Source organism: Panthera leo, chromosome F2 (genome assembly GCF_018350215.1).
Source record: "Panthera leo isolate Ple1 chromosome F2, P.leo_Ple1_pat1.1, whole genome shotgun sequence".
NCBI lineage: Eukaryota > Metazoa > Chordata > Mammalia > Carnivora > Felidae > Panthera > Panthera leo.
In genome coordinates, this window is record NC_056695.1 from 74,551,227 (window position 1) to 74,572,874 (window position 21,648).

Sequence of the window (21,648 nt, forward strand, 5' to 3'; positions counted from 1 at the left end):
ATATATCACAGCACACTGGAATGTAGGTGAGAAGGATGTTCTGGGGCCTGGCCTGGTGGAACCACATGTCCCAAATCCAAGCCAGTATTTGAACCCAGGCTTTTGGAAACCGAACGTAAAGTCTCTCCCACAACACGGCCCCTGTCTCAGACCCTTGGAACCTAGACCTCGGGAAAGCCCAGCCCCTGGGCTTGGGGGAGGTGGCTGCGGGGTAAGTCCCACCAGCCTCTCCCAGCTCCAGGCCCGGGGCAGTGACTGGGAAAGAAAGGAGAGGTTAGAGATTGCTTTGGCCATTGTCCAGGATATTAGTGACGGGGCACATAGGGAGACCCAGAGGCACGCAGGCCCCCACCGCCCTGTGACGGAAGGAATCAGATCTCCAAAGGAGAGGCCCATCGGTAAGCCCGGATGGCTCCTTTAGTTCAGGCGTGGAACATCACTCGGGTCATAAAAAAGAAGGAAATTTTGATGGACGCTACAGCATGGGGGGGCCTTGGAAACCCATGCTTGGTGAAGTAAGCCGGACACAAGAAGACAAATACTGAGGGGTCAGATCCATAGCGGCAGAAGGCAGAATGGTGGTTGCCCGGGGCCGGGGGAGGAGGAAGAGGAGTTAGGGTTTAACAGGTGCAGGGTTTGGGGGACACGGTGAAAAAATGCTGGCTATAGGTGGTGGTGAGGGTTACACAACAGTGGGAATGTGCTTAAAGCCACTGAATTGTACGCTTACCTTATGGTTAAGGTAGCAAATACTGTTAGGTACATTTTAACACAGAAAAAAAGAATAATCTCCAGGTTAAACACCTGCTTCTGATAAGATCTCCCGGGAAGCTACCGAATCAAGGAGCCCGACTCAGTAGGGCTGGGCTGGGCCCAAGAACCTGCATTTCCAACCGCTCCCGGGCAATGCTGGGACAGGCAGAGGGCCCCAGCCAAGCTCTCCTTCAGGAGCCTCCATAAACGGCCCCACCCAGGAAGGGCCCCTTTGCGCCCAAGCACTGCGAAGACACGCTCAGGACCAGCGTCCTCACGTTGTGTCATTACCTCGGGGGAGTCTGACACAGTCTGTGGGATTCAGGGGTGACGTGGCATTCTTCAATCCAGCGCTCAGCAGTATTTACTGAGCACCTAGTATATCACCTGTGTGCGTGCTTTGCCTCGGAGGCCCCGGGGCTTGAAGCCGGCAGGGGACGTGACTCGGGAGCACAGCACAGCATCCTCTTGAGCCCGGCTATTACTGACTTACTCATCATTCATGACTCATTGCAGGAAAAAAAAAAAAAAAAAGGAAGTTCATTTTAAAAGGAACTCTCACATCCCCACCACAAAGGGACAGCAAGGATTACTTGGCAGGAGAAGAAGGAGAAGAAGGAGAAGGAGGAGGAGGAGGAGGAGGAGGAGGAGGAGGAAGAGGAGGAGGAGGAGGAGGAGGAGGACGAGGAGAAGAAGAAGAAGAAGAAGAAGAAGAAGAAGAAGAAGAAGAAGAAGAAGAAGAAAGTAATTGCAGAAAACAATGAAAACAAAATAACGTTATTTCATTTCGTCTCATTCGGTTGCTTGCCTGGGCAAGATGCCCACCCTCCGTTAGAAGGAAAGCCGGCAGGTGTTGAAGTGCAAAAGGAAACATCGGGTCAGGTTCAAGTCCTCGCGACTGCAGACCCAGCGAGAGAATGACAGCGGACTCCCTTCCTCGCTCTGAGATGCGCGATTCTGGAACCCTCGCGTCTGACGCCCTCGCATCACCTAGAATCACGCCGCTGGCCACGCACAGGCGGCACATGGCCCCATGTCAGCAATTCGGGGTCCGCTGCAGGGCTTTCCTGGCAGCGCTGGAGACCCCGAGGCCCCGAGAGGGGAAGGGGCCAGGCCCTTGGCCGCGTCAGCCGCACAGCCGGGAAGAACGTGGGGGAGGAAAGCCGGGCTGTGTTTCTGCAGGTTAGAATCCGAAATCACCCACCCGCCAGCTGGATCAGTCGGGGCAGGGCACTCAGTGCTGCGTCCCTGCCCCTGTCCTCCTTGGGAAGGAACAGTCTGTCGCGTTTCCCTGCCTTTTGTAAGTAACAGGAAGGGCGCTGCCAGGTGCTGACTTGCGCATCGGAGAGAATGTTGCGTTCAAAGTTCACCCTCCCCTTCTCGCTCGTCCTGAGGAGTTTCCCAGCATCCTTGTCTGCATCCAGTCCGTGCTCCGGAGGCACCTGCCAACTGTGGACGGGGAACCTCGAGAACGCATGCGACTCCGGGCGGGGCCGGGAAGCAGAGGCCAAGTCCGGGATGCGTCCGCGAGGGGCGGGAGCCGTCCGCAGCGAGGGAGGGCCGGGCACGCCGTCTCCACTGCGGGACCCACCTCGGCGGGCTGGGACAGGGGGGCGCACATCCTGGGCACACTCACGCTCGGAGAACAGTCTGGGAGAGCCTCCCTCACTGCACATGCCCTTGCACGTGATCCCACGGGGATCTTGGGGGCGTGAACCACAGCACAGATAGCCCAGCCTGGAGGCGTGATGTCTGGCCTTCTGTGCCCCCTGTCGCAAGCCCCCGTGTGCGCTGCAAAGAGGTACCCTCTCCTCCCATCCCTCCTTCCTTCTCCGTCCAGTGAACCCTGCTCCTCCTTCCTGGTCCAGCCTGCCGGGCGGCACCTGGGAGGCCTCCCACAATCCCCCACGATATTGGTCCTGGCCCTTATGCATGTGCTGGGAACCTCGGGTCCCGTCATGTGCTCGAGGCCGTGTGGCGTGGGCAGGTTAGAGCAGGGACTTTTGGCGGACTTTGAAAGCCCATCATAGGTGGGGGCATGCATTGTTTTTTTGTTGTTTTCTTAAGTTTGTGTATTTATTTATTTATTTATTTATTTATTTATTTATTCATTCAGAGGGAGAGGCAGAGAGAGAGTAAGCGAGACACAGAATCCCAAGCAGGTTCTGCACCTGACGCAGAGCCTGACCTCTCGAACTGCAAGATCGCGACCTGAACCGCGAAACCAAGAGTCAGAAAGCTTAACCGACCGAGCCACCCAGGCGCCCCCCACACATTCTGTGGCTCCTCTTACACGCCGGGCCCTGCGCTGAGAACTTCATAGGCGTTTTCTCATTTATTTCCCATAACCATCCTACGAGAAAGGTGATACGAGGCACCCATTTTACAGATGAGAAAACTGAGGTGCGGTGAGGTGGAGTGGGTTCCCCAGGGCCCCCCAAGATATGAGTAGCCGGGCCTGGCTCCAGGGCTTAGGCACTAGAATGTGATCCCCCTGTGCCCCTCACCAGTGAGGTGAGCCTCACCAGTGAGAAACGGAGGTAAGATGACCTCCCGGGCTGTGGTGAAGTCGGGGGGGGCTGGAGGGCAGTGCCTGGAAAGCTTGGCCACAGTGGCGCTTGGCATTGGATGGGGGCTGCGATTATCAAGTGCACTGGGCACAATGATCGGGGCAGAAAAGACGTCTCCTGTGGTTGGGGCAGGACCCCGGGCCCCACGGAGCGGGAGGGCCCAACTCCGTGTGGCCCGTCTCAGGAGTGGAAATGTGGCCGGGACACGGGGTGCCTGGGGCAGAGGCGGGAGGAGAAGGTCACCGGGCAGGCAGATGGGGGGTGGGCACCAAGCCTGAGGGGGACCCTGTGCGATTGCCCCGGTCTTCCTGCTCCCGTCGGGGCTACATCTGCCTTGTGTTTTTCACCTGCCGGGAGGCCCCTGAGGCCCACGGGGACCCTGAAGCTCAGAGACGCAGGACCCCACATTTCTGGCCTCAGAGTCCCCCCGGCTCGGCTGGTCGGCCCCGGGCCCCGACATCACATCCTCCGCACTTTCCCAAAACCCCGGGGAAGGAGGGACGAAGGGTCTGTGGGCCCGGCTCCCCCACTGGTGGCTGAGTGGCCTCGCCTGGCTGGGTGCTCCCTGGGTACGGACCGAGCTGGAACTCCAGCCGTCGGCTCCACGCCGGGCTCCGAGGGGTCTGGGACGCGGCGAGTGTGGGAGTCACACGGTGTGAGCCACCTTCCGCTGGCTCCCTGCCAGCCGAGCGCCCCGCAGCTGGGCTCACGACATTTTAAAGGCGGGGGCTCTGTGGTTGGAGCCCTGGGTCTGGATCCGTCAGGGACCTTTTGCCCCGGCTGTCTGGGGGCCCACAAGCCCAGCCCTGACGCATCTTGGAATCCCTAAGCTGCTTTTGATTGCAAATATTCCGGGCCTCCACCCACAGAACAGGGGTGCCTGTCAGACGTGGTGTCCCGCTTCTTCACGCCAGACATGTGGCCCGCATCCTGGCAAGGAACCCGGAAGCTCTAACGCCCGGCTCGTTGCTATCGATTTCTGTTCACCGGGGCTCCCTCTTCCCAGGGCCCATCTCTTCCAAGTGGCCACCAGGGGCTGAGCTGCAGAAAAAGAAGGGCTGTAGATAAGAGCTGGGGGTGGGGACGTGGGAGGACAATTTGATAAAATGCTAACAGTCTCAAAAAAATGTTCAGCCTTGATAAGCGCTGGGGGTGGGGTGCGGAAAGCAAATTCATTACTACTTGCCCATTCAGCCAGCAAAAAAAAAAAATAAATAAATAAATAGAAATGTTAGCAGCTAGGGGCGCCTGGGTGGCTCAGTCGGTTGGGCGTCCGACTTCGGCTCAGGTCATGATCTCACGGTCCGTGAGTTCAAGCCCCGCGTCGGGCTCTGTGCTGACAGCTCAGAGCCTGGAGCCTGCTTCGGATTCTGTGTCTCCCTCTCTCTCTGACCCTCTCCCATTCATGCTCTGTCTCTCTCTGTCTCAAAAATAAACAGACGTTAAAAAAAAATTTTTTTAAAGAAATGATAGCAGCTGATGTTTGCCGTGTCGTAGAGAACAGGGCAAGGCGGCCAGCATAACCTCAGTCTGAGACTCGGCAAGATGAAGAGGTTCACTCAAAAGCACTCTTGGTAAGACCTAGGACGTCAGGAGCAAAACCCAGGGACCGTGACGCTACGCCCTGATTTCTAAGTCTAGAAGGCACAGAGCATGTTCTGTGAAGATACCTAGGGTATAGCGAGAAACTGATGTGCTTTTCTTACACCTTGTTGTACATTCTGGGCTCGGCCCAGCCTGCGAATTTTAGAAACTGCCCTCCCTGAGGGCCTTAGGGAAGGAGGTCGATGAATACCGTCCTGGCTGTCCACTCTAGAAGTTCCCTGCCAGGGTCATCTGGTAACATCCGGAGACGTTTTGGTTCTCACAGCTGGGGGACGGGTGAGGCCGGCATTTAGTGGATAGAGACCAGGGATACTTGTGGCAAACGTCTTACGATGTGCACGACAGTCCCAGAAACAAAGAGGTATCCAGGCCCAAGTGTCAAGAGTGTGAGGGCGAAACCCTGCCTGGCCAAGCTTTGGTCCACTGCCTCCTTTAGCAGACTCTGGAATCTTCGAGGGGGTGTAGACCCTGCCTGCTCTGTTCTGTCACCTCCCCGGAACGCACCCCAGGACCTGCACACTGACGTGATCAACACAGCTCAGTGAGTGAACCAAGGCTCAGCCCAGGCATTCCGATTCACTTCTTCTGAGTCATTTCAGCCTCTTCGCAGCTGTCCAAGTGGACCACAAGCTCCCGGAGTGCAAGAGGTGCTTAAAGAGGGGCGCCTGGGTGGCTCAGTCGGTTGAGCATCTGATTTTGGCTCAGGTCATGATCTCACAGCTTGTGAGCTCGAGCCCCATGTCGGGCTTTATGCTGTCAGCACAGACCCTGCTTCGGATCCTCTGTCTCCCTCTCTCTCTGCTTCTCCCCTGCCCCATGCGCTCTCTCCCAAAAATAGACAAAAAAACGAAAAAAAAAAAAAAAAAAAAGAAAGAAGAAAGAAAAAAAAAGAGTTGCTGAAAGGGAAAGTCGGCTTCTTACAGGAAGCCCCCCCTGGTTTTCTCAGCCTTCACTCAACTCCACTTCGTAACATGATACAGGAAGGCCTTCATGAGCTAAGGTCAATGGCCTCGTGGCTCACACCCCACCCCCCCATTCGCATTCGGATTTTAGCCAGGAGCTCTATGCCTCCAGCAACCACACCAGTCTTTCTCACGCCTCTAGGCCGATGCACCAAGCGGTCCCTCTGCCTGGAGAGCCCTTCCTCCGGTCCCCACCCGGACAACCTCTCTGAATCTTTTATGATGAGCATGGCCACGGTCTCCTCCGACAGCCCCAGACCCAGGGTGGGGTTTGACGCCCCTCCTCTGCACCTGCGCATCTCCTGCGCTCCCTCCCAAGTACCGCTCTACCGCCCTGGCGTGCGGCTGTCCGTCTCCTCCCTCGCCACCCCTGCAACCCAAGAAAGGGAAGACTTTTCCATCTCCATAGGCTGGCGCTTGGCATACAGGAAGTGCCCAAGGAATCTCCAAGGGAGGAATTATTTCTTACTCCCTTTCAATCCACTTTGGGGCTCAACACCCGGAATAACCTTTCAGACCACTAGACCGGATCGCGGACGCCCCTGGCTAAGATCCACGGACGCTCCCTGGTGCACACAGAACAAACCCGACGCCTCACCGTGGTGCCACCCACCTCTAGGCCAGCACACCCAGCGGGCGCCACCCCAGGGCCCCTGCGCTCGCTGCCGCCGTGACTCCGGCACGTTCTCCAGACCCTTCCGTGGCCGGCGCCTCCTCTACCTCTGGGGCTTAGCTCAAGTCCTGCCTCCTCAGAGACCTCCCCCGACAGCCCCATGACGGAGCCCCCTGGCCCCTGGCTTCTCTCACAAACCTCCTCCGGTCTTCCTCAGGGCACTTCCCCCTGAGCTTGGCTTCTCCGTTTCGGATCTGTCTCTCTCGGCCAGAACAGAGTTCCGGGAGAGTAGGGACCGTGTCTCTTTTTTGCATCTCGATATCTAGCGGGCGGAGCGGTGGCCCTGCACAAACGTTATGACCACGTCCCAACTCCCGAACTTGAGAAGGGGCCCTTGTGGAAAAGGGTCATGAACGAGCATCCTGGATTTAGAGGCCCCTGAACCGAGTAACAGGTGGCCTTAGAGAGAAAGGCAGAGAGAGAGAGAGACCAGAGACCCAGAGAGACCCAGAGGGGAGGGTCGTGTGAAGATGGCGGCTGAGCCTGGCATCACTGATGTGTCTGCTGTTTTAAACCACCCAGTTTGGGGCAGTCGTCTACGCAGACACAGGAAGCGAACGCAGAACGCTTTGCTCTGATCTACGCGTCGCGGGTCCCCGACCAATAGTTGTTGGGTGAATGAATGAGAGCCTGGCGGGGGGCCCCCCGGGGCCCAGCCCCCGCCCAGTCCGGACCCACACCCAGTCCCCGGCTCTCACCAGCCACCAGCTGTAGGTGTCCTCCTCCAGGAGCGCGTTCTGGGCCGTGAGCAGCGGCTGCATGGACCGGTTGAACCTCTCGTCGAACCAGGACGAGACCCTCTGCTGCCCGACGCAGCGGGCACACGTGCAGGGCCTGTGCGCGTACTTCATGAACTTCTTGAAGTTCTCGGACAGCTCGACGACCATCTGCTTGGGGAACCAGGTGGTGGCCACCGTGGTGTGGGAGTAGTTCAGGAAGAAGGAGGTGAGGAAGATGAAGAGGACGAGGAGGGTAAGCACTTTGAGAGTCCTTTTCCTCACGGTCACCATTTCTGCTCTGTCCGGAAGGACGCCTCCCAGGGACGGGCTGGAGGAAATCACGCCCGGGAGCGGGGGGGACGCGGAAGAAAAATCCCAGAGACGGAGGCTCGATCACAAGGCAAGGCGGGGACTCCCAGGGGGACCACGGCCGACTTCGCTCCCGCGGGCCAGTGGCCACCCCAGTGTGCCGGACATCACCCTGTGACGGCCGGCGGCTAAGGGACCACTCGGGGTGAGGTTGATTCCCCTTGCATATAATCTGTCTTTCCAGGAGATAAGCAGGCGGCTTGGTCAGCAGTCCTTAAACAGCCAATAGTGTCTCTCGAAGCTTTAATCAAACTTAATAATATGATTTCCGTTCCCATCCAAAGGGGTTGAGGGGCAATTAATCTTTGTGACAGATGCAGGGACTCTCGGAGGGGGGTGGTGAGGACCTCAAAGGAAGGGTCACGGTGCAGGAGAGAGGGAAGCTGTCTTTGCCACCGTCCTCCGGAAGGGATGATGTGTGCTGGTACTTAATTACAACCCGGTCTTTCCCACGCTGTCACCATTAAGCAGCCTGCTTGACGAAGGCACTGAGGGCCGTCTGTCACCTGCAAGGAAACGGAGGAAGAAAACAGGGTGAAATCTCATTAGCTTGTTTTAAAAACCCATCTCTCTCTCCTCACCTCCTCCAGGATGAGCTCCGTGATCTCCCACTCTGTTGTCAAGCCAACGAGATGGGAGGCTACGGACGATTTACTCCCCATCTTGAGACTCAGGGTGTGCCTGTGGCTAACGGGATGTTGGCGCCTATTCTGCCAGGTTGCTAAGGGACACAGAAGTTGCCCCCCGCCCCATCTCTCCTGCAGCCAGAGCCTTGTACATGTAAGCGTTCAACCGAAGTTTGTGAAATGAGTCAACGATGCACGAACAGCGCCAGGCACCCAGAGACTGCTACGTACGTGCTCCTTTCTCGCTCCTTCACTCTCCTTTGGATTCTGAATTCAACAACAATTCTACGCTTCCCCGCACCCCGGCATGCACCCTCTGCCGGTCAGCCTCAGCCCTACGAAGCAGGCTTCCGATGGCCCAGGTTCAAGTTCTGGTTTACCAGCCCTGTGGTCTTGGGAAGTCCGTCAGTCTTCCCGGCCTTCAGTTTCCTCTTCTGTGAAATGGGAAAACAACACCTCCACTCAGAAGTGGTTAGAAAGGTAACGTAAAATGCGACACGCTGAGCTTCTGGGTTCTGTCAGGTGATCGTTCAGCTTTCCTTTTCCTCTTTCCACGCATGACTGAATGAGGATTCTTGGATGATCCACCAAAACCCGGACACGATGGTTGATCATTCCCGCGTACCTATCTCATCCAAGAGTCCCCAAAGTGTTCTGCCAGACAAACAGGGGTTCCCCGTTTTGTCCTCAGAATAAACAGGCTCAAAGAGACCACATGGCCCTCCCCAGGTCATGGGGAAAAGAGGAAGCAGGTCCTGAATCCAAATCCACACCCCTCTGATTCCACACGCGGGGAGGGGAGTTCCAGGATCAAGGACTCTGCTCGGGAAGCGATACGCTATCTGGCAACTGGTCTTCGGCTGGAAGGGTGCACCGAAAGGGGGAGCAGATCTCATCAAAGGAAGCCAACAGGGACTCCTCGGATATGCACAGCACAAGTCCCCGGACGTCCCTGACCTTATGGCGGTCACACCTCTTCACGTGAGCATACTGACTCTGGTCTTTGCTTAGAATGTGTCCCCCGCCCCAGCCCCAATCTCCGTTGGGTCAATTTGTCCCCATCCTCAATGTGTAGATGCCACAGGTACATTTTTTTTCTAGGAAAGTAATGGTTGGAGGGCTATTGATTACTATAGAAAAAAGGGGGGGGGGGCAAAAATCAGATTAAATCCATAGCGCATTCCTGGAGACATCCAGGGGTCCAATGTGCTACCGCCCTCTACGACCTTCCTGATCTTCAGCCCAGCGGGCAAGGGGACATCGTGATTTGCCCAGTGCACCACTTCTCACTGTTCAAAACAACCCCACTTGTCCTGGTGACCTACGGGTGTCCAGAGTTGTCCCTTCTGGCCATTCCCCCTCCCCCCCCACCCCGGTTCTTCCAGGAAGAAGCAGCTCTGTCACTTGAGTTAGATTAACCTGCTTACCGTCAAGGGCGGGCTCGGATTTAACTTGGCTGGCAGGGGATTCCCGGCCCTCTCGGTCCAGGGATGGATGGGTATGTGTGCTAAGTCCTCCAGTCAGACTGAAACCCCCTGACTTGTAGGAGGCGAAGAAACTTGATCTTGCTCTGGCTGTTTGATTTTTGGACATAAAAGTCAAGGTCGTGCTGGCCGGTTTAATGGCTCAAGTGGACGAAGCGAGGGCTGAGCAGGACCGGGGCAAGTGGTACTGAACCTGGTCCAGCCTTACCTGCAGTCCACCCTCCGCCTTAACATCTGCGTGACATGAGACAGGTAACAAAGCCCCTTTATTTTGTAAAGCAGATTGCTTCTAACTTGAAGCAGTGCGACTGATCCACAGGTCAGAGCTGTCCCTGCCTTTGGGCTCCTGCCCAGGCTGACCCCACTGTGCGGAAAGACCATCCCGCCCTGCTTGACTCCTACTCATTCTTCGGGGATCAGCTGGTGCTGACTCCCGGAAGAAGGCCTGCCTCCTCCTGGCAGGAGCAGACTCCTCTCTGGCTTCCACAGCATCTGGCTCCACTCCGGGTGTACTGTTTACTCATCTGTCTCCTCCCTGGGCCGGGAGCTCCACGAGGACGGGAACTCAGTCTCACTCACTGATGGGTCCCCGTCACCTGGCACACACACACGGCACAAAAGGAACGCCAAAGCAGATGCCGGGAAAGACAAGGGCCAACCATCCAGAGGGGAGAGCTGGGCAGAAAAGCACAGATGGAGAATCAGAAGACGCTGATTCTCAACCAGGCTGTACCGCCCGTTTGCTGTGTGGCCGTGGACAAGTCACCTGCCCTCTCTGAACCGTTTCTTCAACTGGAAAATGGGGCTGGTATCACAGATTCTTTCCACTTTGCTGGGCTGTCACCCAGTCAAGGCTTGTCCGGTCATCTGATCCACGCACTGCATATTTTCTAGGGCTCTGCGATGCTCCAGGCTCTGGGATAGGTGGTTGGGACACATCAAGAAAGAGTCTAAGGTGGGAGGTTCCCAGGCAGATGCAAGGCCCCGGTGCCTTTGGGAGAAAGGAGGCTGGTCCACCTGGATCGATGTGGAGGAGAGGAACAGGCATGTGTGAGGGTGGGGTGGGGAGCACGGGGCTGTGGAAGCCACTAGAAAGGCTAAGTTTGCTCAGAGTGACATGGGGACCCGCCGACACCAAGGGCAGAGACAAAGTCACTCAAATAGAGGACTGTTGGACCGCACAGATCAAATCAAGTTCTGAATGAGCCGTCAGGGTCCCTACAAGGGCATGGCTCCATGGGACAGATATTCATGCTCTGAGCTGATGCTGGGCTGGAGAGAGGGGGGGAACAGAGGGCAAGGCTGGGCTGCAGAAGCAGGGGAACCACAACACCCTCCTCCCGTCCGCTCAGCACGTCCCGGTAGCCGCATCTCCGAGGCCAGAGCGCTCGCCCGGATCCCATCCCAGCAGAGACCTTCTGTGCCAGCATCAGTGAGTGCTTTCCAAAGCCCTCGCGTGCACGGCAATGGAAAAGCGAGAACACCCTTCCACCCCTTCCCCGGCCCCGGGGAAGAAACAAGGAAAGCGTGACTGCCCTGTACTCCAGTAAGTGACGCAGCCTGTGACGCACGGGCGAAAGCCAGCCCTGCTCCCGGGAGCGGAACCCGGACCAAGATGCCACGGGCCTGAGACCTCCGCGCGCGTGTGGCGAGGGAGGCCGGCCACACCTCCCCCGGGGACACGGCCCCCTGGCCCGCCTGCAGAGTGACGGGCACCTCTCAGCCACGTGCTGGAGGACAAGCCCGCTCCCTTTAGTCGCACTTGGCAGATACCGCGTCTCTTCCGAATTGGACCGCGGCATCCCTGTGCCTCGCCAGCCTATCGGTGCTGTTTCCCAACAGTGTTCGCTCACGTCGCATCTCTGCGTGACATTTTGGCCATCCTCGCGATATTTCAACCTTTTTCACTATTAGATTTGTTAAGATGGCCCGTGATCAGTGATTACGGCGGGCTGAAAGCTCAAATGATGGTTAGCACTTTTTAACAGAAAAGGATTTCTACGTTAAGGTATGCACCTTGATTTTTTTAAGGCACAACGCTACTGCACACATAACAGACTCCCCCGGTGGAAGTATAACTTCTGTACACACCAGAAAACTCATTTGACTCACTTTGTTACAATATCCGTTGGATCGCCCTGAACTGAACTCTCGAGATCCCCACGGTATGCCTGTCCTGCAGGAGGCACGGAGAACGTGTTTGTGACAGTCTAAAGGGGTCACTGGCACAATGGTGACACACGTTAGCACCTTTTCAAGGATCCAGAAAGTCACGATTTCCCTCAAGAGGGTGCTGAGCAAGGATAAACCTCTCTGGCAACAGGGAGAGGCTGGCGATGACCAGCCACTGACAGATGAGCTGTTTTAAATGCTTGGAAAGCCTGGTGAATGAACCGCACGGGTTTCTGTTCCGTTCACGCCTGCCGCGGTGCACAGATCCCCCAAGGCTGGGATGCCCCCGGCTCTCCGCAAAGCCCCCGCAGGAGAGTTGCCAGTGAAATGACCAAGGGGGGCGAGTCGATGGGTGGGTACATCAGCACGTCGCGTGAAGAAGTGCAGTGCTGCCGTCTGTGTGGACCCCCCTCCGTGTGGATCCCCACACAACCGGGCCAAATGGATAATCATGCTTATTTTCCTGACATGGGAAACTGAGGCTCAGAGAAGGCAAGCGACTCGTCTAAGGTCACACAGAGATGGTGGCAGAGCCAGCACTCCGCCCCTGCCTTCTGCTGCCCCTTCTAGATCTTTCTGTACAGCCACAGCTACTCCTCTATTTCATCAACACCTGCTCTCATCTTCGTTACTTCCTTTCTTGTCATTTCTTTGGGCTTGAAATCTGTCGTCTTTCCAATTTCTTAAGACACATACTACCTTGCCATGCCCTCTCCCTCTGCATCTAATGTCTTTGAATTAGGTATTGCATTCATTTCAGTTATTGTATTTTTCAGTTCTAGAATTTCCATCTGAGCCAAACTTTTATGGGTTCTTGTTTTCTTCAGGTGAGATCCCCCCTCTTCTCTATCGTCCTGCAATTATTCACCACAGTTATTTTAAAGACCATCATGTCTGTCCCTTGTGACATTTGGAGAACATGTGGGTCTACTTCTATTGTCTATTTTCTCTCTTTATTTCTCTTCCATCATTTGGTTCTGTCTCCCGGCATGCCTGGTAACTGTGCATACTGTATGTGCCAAAAGCACAGAGGCCCTGGAACAGGCTGTCCTTATTCGGAGAGGAACGTGAGCAGGGACTTTGTTCCAGTTGGTGACTGGGATGAGTGGGGCCACGCTCTAGTTTTCACAGTGACTGGTCATTTCTGGTTTGCCCTCACTCAGAGGCCCTTCTCAAAGGATAGCGGGGATGTCTACCGAGGCCCCTCCTCCTTGCCTGCTCTCACCTTCGATTTCTGTCTCCCCTGCACTGTGAGGTTATCAAAAGCGGGGTCCAGCCTTTTAACCTCTCGGCTGCTGTTTTCGGCTTGGTTTCTCGGGGTCTGGTCCCGTGCAACTGAAATACTGGTAAATGCCTTGGAAGGAAGAAAAGGTGCAGGACAATCCCTCTTTTCTCTCTGGTTCCTTTGCTCTAGGTTCTTGGTCACTTAGGGTTGGGCTGACCTGGTGGTCCCGAGTTCCATTTTTAATTTAATTAGTTTTACCCCCAGCCTTGTGAGACGGCCCAACACGGAGCTGTTTGTCTCTGTTTGTCTCTGGAGCCTCCTACCAGCCAGCACGTCCCTCAGGCAGGAAGGCCGCAGGATGTAAGACTCAAGCCCTTCTTGTCCCTTCTCTCTCGATCTTCCTCTTTCAAGTCCCGGCTGCCTCGGCTGCTCTCTTAACACCTTCAAAGAGCTGGATTTCTTTTTTTTTTTTTTTATTTTTTAAAAATGTTCATTTATATTTGGCAGGGGGGGGGGCACAGAATCCGAAGCAGGCTCCAGGCTCCGAGCTGTCAGCACAGAACCCGATGCGGGGCTCAAACTCACGAGCTGTGAGATCACGACCTGAGCCGAAGTCGGACGCTTAACCGACTGAGCCACCCAGGTGCCCCTCAAAGAGCTGGACTTCTGTCTCATCCGGCTTTGATAGTCCTCGGTGGGAGAAATGGTCTACAAGCTTCCTCCACAGCTGCAAGTGGAGGCCACAGTCTTTCCTCTGCTTCTCTGAGGCCTGGTGCCTGGCACATTCCTGGGTGCATCAGGTGCTTGGCAAACCTGGAGGAGGGGGTGGGGCCCAAAGACGCCCCAGGGGTGCCACACAGATTGCACCGCCTCCTACCAGCGGGGTGGGCAGATGGACAGGTGGAGGGCCACGGCTGCCCCTCTCGTCTGCCACCCCCTTCCCCTGCTCCGTCTGCTTTCACTTGGCCTCCGCACACACCAGCTTCAGGAGGCACCGCGAGGGGGACTTCCCAGCTCAACCCATCCCGAGAGCATGACGAGCGGCTACGGGGACTTAGCGCCCACGAGGCTTTGGGTCATTGGAAACTGGCTCCCACTCAACGTCCTGGCCTTTGGGGGTCCCGGCGGCTTCGCCTGGGGGCCCAGGGTGGCATGAAACAGGAACGAGCTGGTGAAGGGTCCCATCACTTCTAGCAAAGAAGATCCCTTCTCCCCTGAACCGCTACCCAGCCCCGGCCTGTTCACTGGACTCTTGGAATCCACCTCGTCTGGTTCTGTGAGGCACCTGCTAGTGAGTCACGGTCAACAGCTGTCGGAAGAACGACACAGACGGACCCGGGTTCGAATCCCGATTCCTTCCATTCCTGCTCGTTTGCTCTTGAGATTTCCTCCTATTCCTGGTCGTGTGCTCATGGGAAAGGCACTTCATTGCTCTGATACTGATTTCTGGACCCAGGAAGCAGGACTAATAGTGCCCACACAGGAGGGCTATGGTAGATTTAAAAGGACACGCACAGAAGCGACCAGCCGGTCTCACACAGAGGCGGTGCATGATAAACATCAATTCTCTGCCCTCCCTAAGGTTCAGGCCTTCATTTATTAAAAAAAAAAAAATCCGACAGAACCCCTGGCTTGCCCTCCTGGCAGGCTTGTTTAAAAGAACAAATGAAATCGGGCACGAACAACCCCGGGGGCATCATGAAAATGATGCTTCCAGCTTGCTGCATTCGTGACGCCCATTCCTTAAAGGGCTGCTCCCTATTCTACTGGCCACGACCCCTGAGGACCTGCAGGGAAGGGGTCCCAAAGCCACGAAGGGGCTAGCAGCCGGCAAAGTATATGGAGTCCACACAGCCCCAATTCTCTGTGCAAAGGTTAATCTGTAGAGCATCAACCTTGTCCACATGTGAGGGCATCCTGCTGTTTGCACGGCCCGCTAGGCTGGGTCCAGTCCACTGGAGTGAGGACTCTTTCCTCCCTCCTCAGTGTCCCCCCCAGGGCCTGAAAGTTTGGGAACCACATTTCCCAGCTTCCCCTGCCTGTAGGGCTCGGGATGCGGTTGAGATTCGGGCCAGTAGTAGTTGGACGGGCAAAAGGGAGGCAGGACCATCCTCCTTCCCACAGGGATGGGTGCTGCTTTGTGGTCTGAACCTTGGGCCCAGAACCACCTGCCTCCCTCACTTCCGGCCTGCAGATTTTGCCTGACTTCCTGTAGTTTCCTGGCCTCTGGACCTCGGCCTGGAGGAGTAGGGCCAAAATACCCAAGGACTGCGCTCCTGTCACCTTTCCAACAACTTTGTAAGCACCAGATCCGGCGAATCCAACCCGCCTGCTTAAAACTTCTGTCTGTCTTCCCCTATAGTGTGGGGATAAGCATGGAACCTACCTCTCAGGGCTGGGCTGAGAAAAACAGGAGTCAATGCAGGTCAATGGCTTAGAACGGCGCCCAAGCACATCCCGAGTGCTCTCGGGACTTTAGGGTTTATTCCTTCAGTGGGTTCCGTTTTCTTGCACGGACTACACCCCCCCTTACATCTCTGCCCCACTTCTTCTGACAGATGTAGAGGCTGAGCTCGCAGAGGGGAAATGACTCGTCCAATGACACAGGGCAATGGCACCAGCGCTCAGAGGAGAGCCAGGCCCCAGATTCCCAGACGTGCCCGGTTCCGGAGACAGAAGTGCTCTGTTCATGCAGCTGCGCTGGCGAAAGGAGCTCGGAAGGCGTTGCGGGCTGAGCCCAAGCAGGGAAAGAGCCAGCAGAGGCCCAGGTGGTCCGGCTGCTGCAACCAGGGCCGAGGCCCTGCAGGAAAATCCGAACCTGAGCCCCTGGGACGGTGACCCCAGGGACATTACGTGGGCTGCCTGAGCTTCCAGTCTGCTGTCTGTAAATGGGGGGTAAAATCCAGCCCTGCCTCTGAGGTGGTTTAACAGGAAGGAGGCGTTCTCTCTGCCGGACCCTATTCTAAGCAGGACAGCAGGTCAAAGTGCCCGAGCCCACGACACTCCTGCTGCCGGGACGGGGTATCATCTCCATCTTTCCGAGGTGGGAACAGAGGCTCGCAGCAGTCAGGTCACCTGCCCCAGACCGTCCACTGGCGGGTGGTAAAGGGGCAGGCAGAGCCCGGCGGGTGGCGCCCAGGGGTCTGCCCTGCCCTGAGCCTGGTGCGGGGGGTGCAGGAGAGGGTGAGAGGCCCCGCCAGGCAGGGGTGAGAGAGAGACCTCCCTGCTTGTTTGGTTCTCGCCCTGGGGGGCTCGCTCCAGCTCCTCTCCACCCACTCTGAGTCACCCACAAAGCTGGCAGCTGTATCCCCACAGCCCGGCTGGGCCTGGATTGGCCCCAAGCCTCTCCCCTCCCCTGGGGCAGGAAGGACCGACCAGCCAAGCTACAACCGTTCCCTGCACAAACTATCAGCCGGGAGGAACCGGGCCACGACGAGCGGAGGCCTGAGTGGTGGCCCCAGGCACGCAGAGGCAGATGGGGGTCATGACAGGCTCCCCGACACGCAGGGTAGGGTGTGGCTATTTCTCTCTTTGCGGAGTAAAAACCAGGCCCGATGAACCCGGCCAGCAACTTTGCTCACCTTGAGGACTCTCTCCCCCCTCTGGGCTTCCCAGAGGACAGAGGACAACGGAGACGGCCCCCCCCACTCTGGGGCAGGAGCCCGGTAGTCCGGCAGTGACACCGAGTCACCTCAGGACTTCAGGCGAGTCCACATCCTTGGGCTTCAGTGCCTCGTCTGTACGACGGGACAATGATGCAGCCCCTGCACACCCCAGACTCAGTGAAGAGAGAGAAAAAAATAACGCACACGAGGTTAGCGTGGACAGCCACTTCCCAAAGGGACGGGTCGCCCCCACGTTATGAAAACGTTACCCAGAACGTTGAATATGTACCAGGGATCAGAATCGGTGCTAAGGGTTTAAGGATATAGAAAGCGTCCAGAATGATCCTGACCCTCAGGAAATGCCAGTCATTACCAACAGTAACATCAGGGAGATTTCACCCCGCCCTGGTGTCATCACACGTTTGAGAAACCAAACAAGCATGCCTTGTGGGGGGAGGGGTGGGGTTCAGATGGAGGGAGCGCCCTGTGCGGAGCGAACGCCTCACTCCGATTTGCACCCCGCCACCTGCCGTGCAGATCCCGTCTCCCCCTCGGATTCTCTCCTGCAACAATGACTGGGCACAGGCCATGTGGCCGCAGCTCTGTGACGTGCCGGTCAAACCAACGGTTCGGGAAAGCCAATGACCTTCATCCTCGCCCTCCTGGAACTTAACATTACAGAGTGGGGCGGAGGCTGCCATTACCAAGGAATCACCCAGGGAACTGTGAAAAGGGGTGGTGGTTCAACTCTGTGCGTCCGCTCAGCTAGGCCATGGCGCCCAGTTGCCTGGTCAAAACACGAGCCTCGGCGTCGCTGGGAGGGCGGTTTAGAGACGTGGCCGCCATCTATCATCAATTTGACTTTAAATAAAGAAGATCAGCCTCCAAAATGTGGTGGGCCTCATCTAATCAGTTGAAGGCCTTCAGTGCAAAAACGGAGGCTTCCCGGAGAAGGAATTTTGTCTCAAAGCTGTGCCAGGGAGAGGCGCCTGGGTGGCTCAGTCAGTTGCGCATGCGGCTCTTGAGTTTTGGCTCAGGTCACGATCCCCGGGTCGTGGGACTGAGCCCTGCATAGGAGCTCAGCGCAGAGCGTGCTTGAGACTCTCTCTCTCTCTCCCTCTGCCCTTCTCCCCCACTCTTGCTCTAGACAAACAGACACACAAACAAATAAAGGAAGCCTGAGGCTTCCATGACAGATGGGTAACTAGGTAGAGAAGACAAGAGCCTCCGGACTGGGGAAGCTGCAGGTGCGAAAGGTGTCTCGGGGAGAGCAGCTGAGTCTGAAGGAACTGAAAGACAGAAGGCCACGCAGAACAGAAACCCAGAGAGCAAGATGCAAAACGAAGCTGGAGGGCGGGCGTGGGCTGGGCCCAAGGGCTGGGGTGACATCCCGGGAGTCACAGGAAGCCCCTGCAGGGTTTGACACGGTGAGGCTTCCAGACCAGGCTCAGGGAGGTCAAGGCTTGCCTACGTCCTGCTGCAAGGAGGCCAAATCGGGGCTGACAGAACGGCCATCCCCTCTTGGCCCTGCAGGCCAGGGAGCACAGAACGCGTGCACCCAGGCCTTCTGGGGGTTCAGGTGCAGAGCTGGGCGTCCGGGCTTTCCCTCCAGATGTTTCTTCCACCTTCCCCACGTGCTTTGCGCCCGGGGGGCGGGCCTTAGGGTCCGCATCTATGGGCTCCCACTCGGGCTGGCTTCCTGTGGGTTTGGCCCACGGGAACGAACACAGGCGGGAGACTGGAGGGACAGGGGGCAGAGATTTGGGGCTCCGGCCCCTCCGTGCGTCCACCAGCTCTGTCTTGGGATCTCGGCAACATCTCCGTCCTTAACCTCTCACCCCCTCAGCCCTAGAGCTGGAAACCCCCCACTGTTTCCATCCCTGGGGACAGCTCCGCCCTGCGGTCCCTCTACCCCAGACCACATCCTGGTAAATAACCCTTCCCTCAAGCCGCCCTCAGTGGCCCACGTGCAGTGCACTGCATCCTGCTGGCAGGAGCAGCCCCCCACCCCCACCCCGGCCGGTCCTGTACCAACAGCCCCAGGGGGTGCCCCACGGGCGGCCCTGCCCCCCACTTCTAGGAACAGCCCTGGCAACCTCAGAGGATTCACGTGAAGGGCTGGTTGGGGCCAGCTGGATGCCCAGAGCCTTGGCAACCCTCCTACCTTGGGTAGCTGATCTTTCTGGAACCTTCCCAACCCCGTTCCCACTGCTGCCCAGGAACTCACCCATTGGGAGGTCTTCTGTGGAGATGGCCTATGGCCAGGACAGAGCCAGAGCCCCCTGGGCTCCCCTCAGTCTCCAGGCTCCCCACATTCCAGGTCCCACTAGGGGGCGCTCTAACACACTCAGGGCCCCAGCCGGCTCCCCAGCACTGCCTCCTCCAGGAAAATGCGGCTGCTGCAGGCCAGCCACAGGGCCAGGCCCCTCCAGCCCCAGGCTGTTCTAGGTGGTGACTGCAGCTTGCCCCCCGCCCATTCCGGAGCCCTTCGCCACCGGTTCACCTGCCTCTCCCATCTGCCGGCCCCCCGACTTCTGTCGCACCCCAACATCAAACTCTCGGACAGAATCCTCATTGTTTTGCCGTGGCCCCCGGGGGTGTCTCCTCCGTATCTCGGGATTGGCTTGGCTGCCTCCCCATCTTATCCACGCACAGTCGGCCCGGCCCGCAGCGTCGATATCTGACACGTTTTCCTGCTGGACCCCTGGCAAGGTGCCCAGCGGCTCTCTGGGGGCAGGTACCCTCCACTCCGCTTTGCAGGGGTGGGGGTAGTTAGGCTCTGAGATGCTAAGCTTTCCCAAGGCTGCACGGCTTCTTAGGGAAGCCAGGGTGTGAGAGAGGCAGTTCCAGGCCCTTTGGGGAAGGTACGACTATCAATACCATTTTACAGACGGGACAGCTGAGGCCCTCGGCCTCAGGATACTGTCTCAAGGTCACAGGGCTAGGAAGGGCGGGGCTGACGCCCGAGGCCTCTCTTCTCTTCAGTGCTGCTCTGCCCAGCCTCTCACGGGGCCTCTTACCTGTGGGGACACCTGTACTTTACTGCCCACACCAGGGGGCCTGTCTCTCTTCACCTCCAGACGGCGAGGCCAGACTGGGATCCCGCACGTGGCAGTTCGTACGTGTAACTCTCTGCTCCGCACACCCAAGGGCCCCGGTGACTCAGAAGTGCTGGGCTGATGACAACCAGAGAAGGAAGGGAGGCTCCATGGAGGAGGTGACCGTGGAGACTGAGGAGGGTGGAGAGGGTGGGGTCCCAAAAAAGTGCATGGCGGCGGGAGCGGTGGCGGTGGTGATGATGGGGGCATCTCACGCAGTTACGGAAATCAGGGTGCCCTTCTGAGTGGCTGCGGTGGGCAGGCGGGGTGGGGGGGGAAGTCTTTTGGAATGTGGTCTTGAGATAAAGGCATTGGGAGCCACTGATGGTTGGTGAGCAGCACACAGCAGTGATGCGACTGGCATATGGAAACGAGACTGGATGGGGTGCACACGGTGTCCCCTGGAGACTGAAGACGAGCCCTGTCTCTATCTTGGTAGCTTCGGAAGCTCATCTCCTTTGGGGCCTGAGTCTCCCCGCTCCTTCCCGCGCTGACTCGACGGTTCGCCCGGGTCCCCCACACCCAGGCGGTGCTGACAGGTCGAGAGAGCCCCCTTCTTGCGGTTGGAAATCCTCCCCTCCTTACCCTGGTACCTCTTGCCTGCTCCTTCGCTGGGGGGGCGGCTGGAGGGGAAAACACAGATTCCTTGGAGCACAAACAGTGGTTCAGAATGGGACGTTTGGAGACGTGTCCATGAGAAACACGATTAAGCGGGATTAGGGTCAGACGAGAAGGAGTGGATATATTTTCATATTTTCAGCCGCACAAAAGGAATGCAAATCCGCAAATCTTCTTATGTGTGTAGACTGAGCCGTGCTCAATTCAGAGTCTGAAGACAGCCACGCAACGTGCAGAGCATGTAACACGGTTGGGGCTGCACGCCGAGGCTCACGCCTGCCCCCAGAAAGAAAGAGATCTCCCTGATCTAGGTGGTGCAGAAGTCCCGACAAAGGAAAGACTATTCGGGACTCTGAGACCCCCGCCCCGGCCCCGCCTCGGAGGTCTGTCGCTGGTTCTAAAGGGCTCCTGGGTACCTGACAGGTGGAGTCCTGGCGGGTTTGGCGGGAAGGTTTAGACAGCTGATAGGTAGGTAGCTTGAAGAGATAACGTTCCTCCCAGGCTCCGACTTCCAAGGAGAGATTTGTTTAACTCTTAATGTGCAGGGGCATCGTGAAGGCTCCTGAAGGAGTTGAGGTGACGATCTCCAGTGACATCCAGAATGGGGATACAGACTACAGGATAAACCCAGCGGCCAGTATGGCGAGAGGAGCCCAGCACCCACTGGGGTTCGGAGACGGGCAGGAGCCCTAGGCAAGCACGAGCCAGACGCCTCATCCTGCGGCACCTATGGCCCACAGGGGCGCACACAGGCCAGGGGACCTACTCGGGGCCACTCGCGTGGCCAACAGTGGGTGGAGCCAGAGACCTCAGGTCTAGATGCCACGTGGGAAGCAGCTCCAAAGCCTGATTAGCCGTGCGACCTCGGACAAGCCACTTGGCCACGCTCAGCCATACCCTGCCCTCCTGCGCAGAACCAAAACAGCAACAGCACATGCCTCACGGCTTCTCAGGGAGCGGCACGGGACGGTGAGGGGACGGCGGCCCACACGGGGGCCGTTAGCCCATGTGATCGCTGCTCTGTATTGACCCTCTAGAGAGCAGTCACCAACTTGGTGCCAAGGACAGCTCGACAAGCTGGTCTCAGAGTTCTTTTCCTGTTAACTCACTGAATCCAATCCGTTCAGATGTCCATTTTGCGGATGAGAAAACGGAGGACCAGGGAGGTT

At 57.4% G+C, this 21,648-nt stretch overlaps 1 protein-coding gene across 7 annotated transcripts in view; it reads right to left on the bottom strand.

The window, feature by feature from the left end:
- ST3GAL1 (ST3 beta-galactoside alpha-2,3-sialyltransferase 1) overlaps nucleotides 1–21,648 on the bottom strand; it is a 95,601-nt gene that overhangs the window by 12,645 nt on the left and 61,308 nt on the right. For 4 of the 7 annotated variants that reach the window (XM_042924146.1, XM_042924148.1, XM_042924152.1 and 1 more), the window contains one exon: nucleotides 7,262–8,157. In XM_042924146.1, coding sequence (XP_042780080.1) covers nucleotides 7,262–7,573 — 312 coding nt within the window. In that variant the 5' untranslated portion in view covers nucleotides 7,574–8,157. Of the gene's footprint in view, nucleotides 1–7,261; nucleotides 8,158–8,508; nucleotides 9,620–9,704; nucleotides 10,779–15,544; nucleotides 17,811–21,648 lie in introns of those variants that run through there. The other 3 variants (XM_042924147.1, XM_042924151.1, XM_042924150.1) reach the window with 3 other exon arrangements.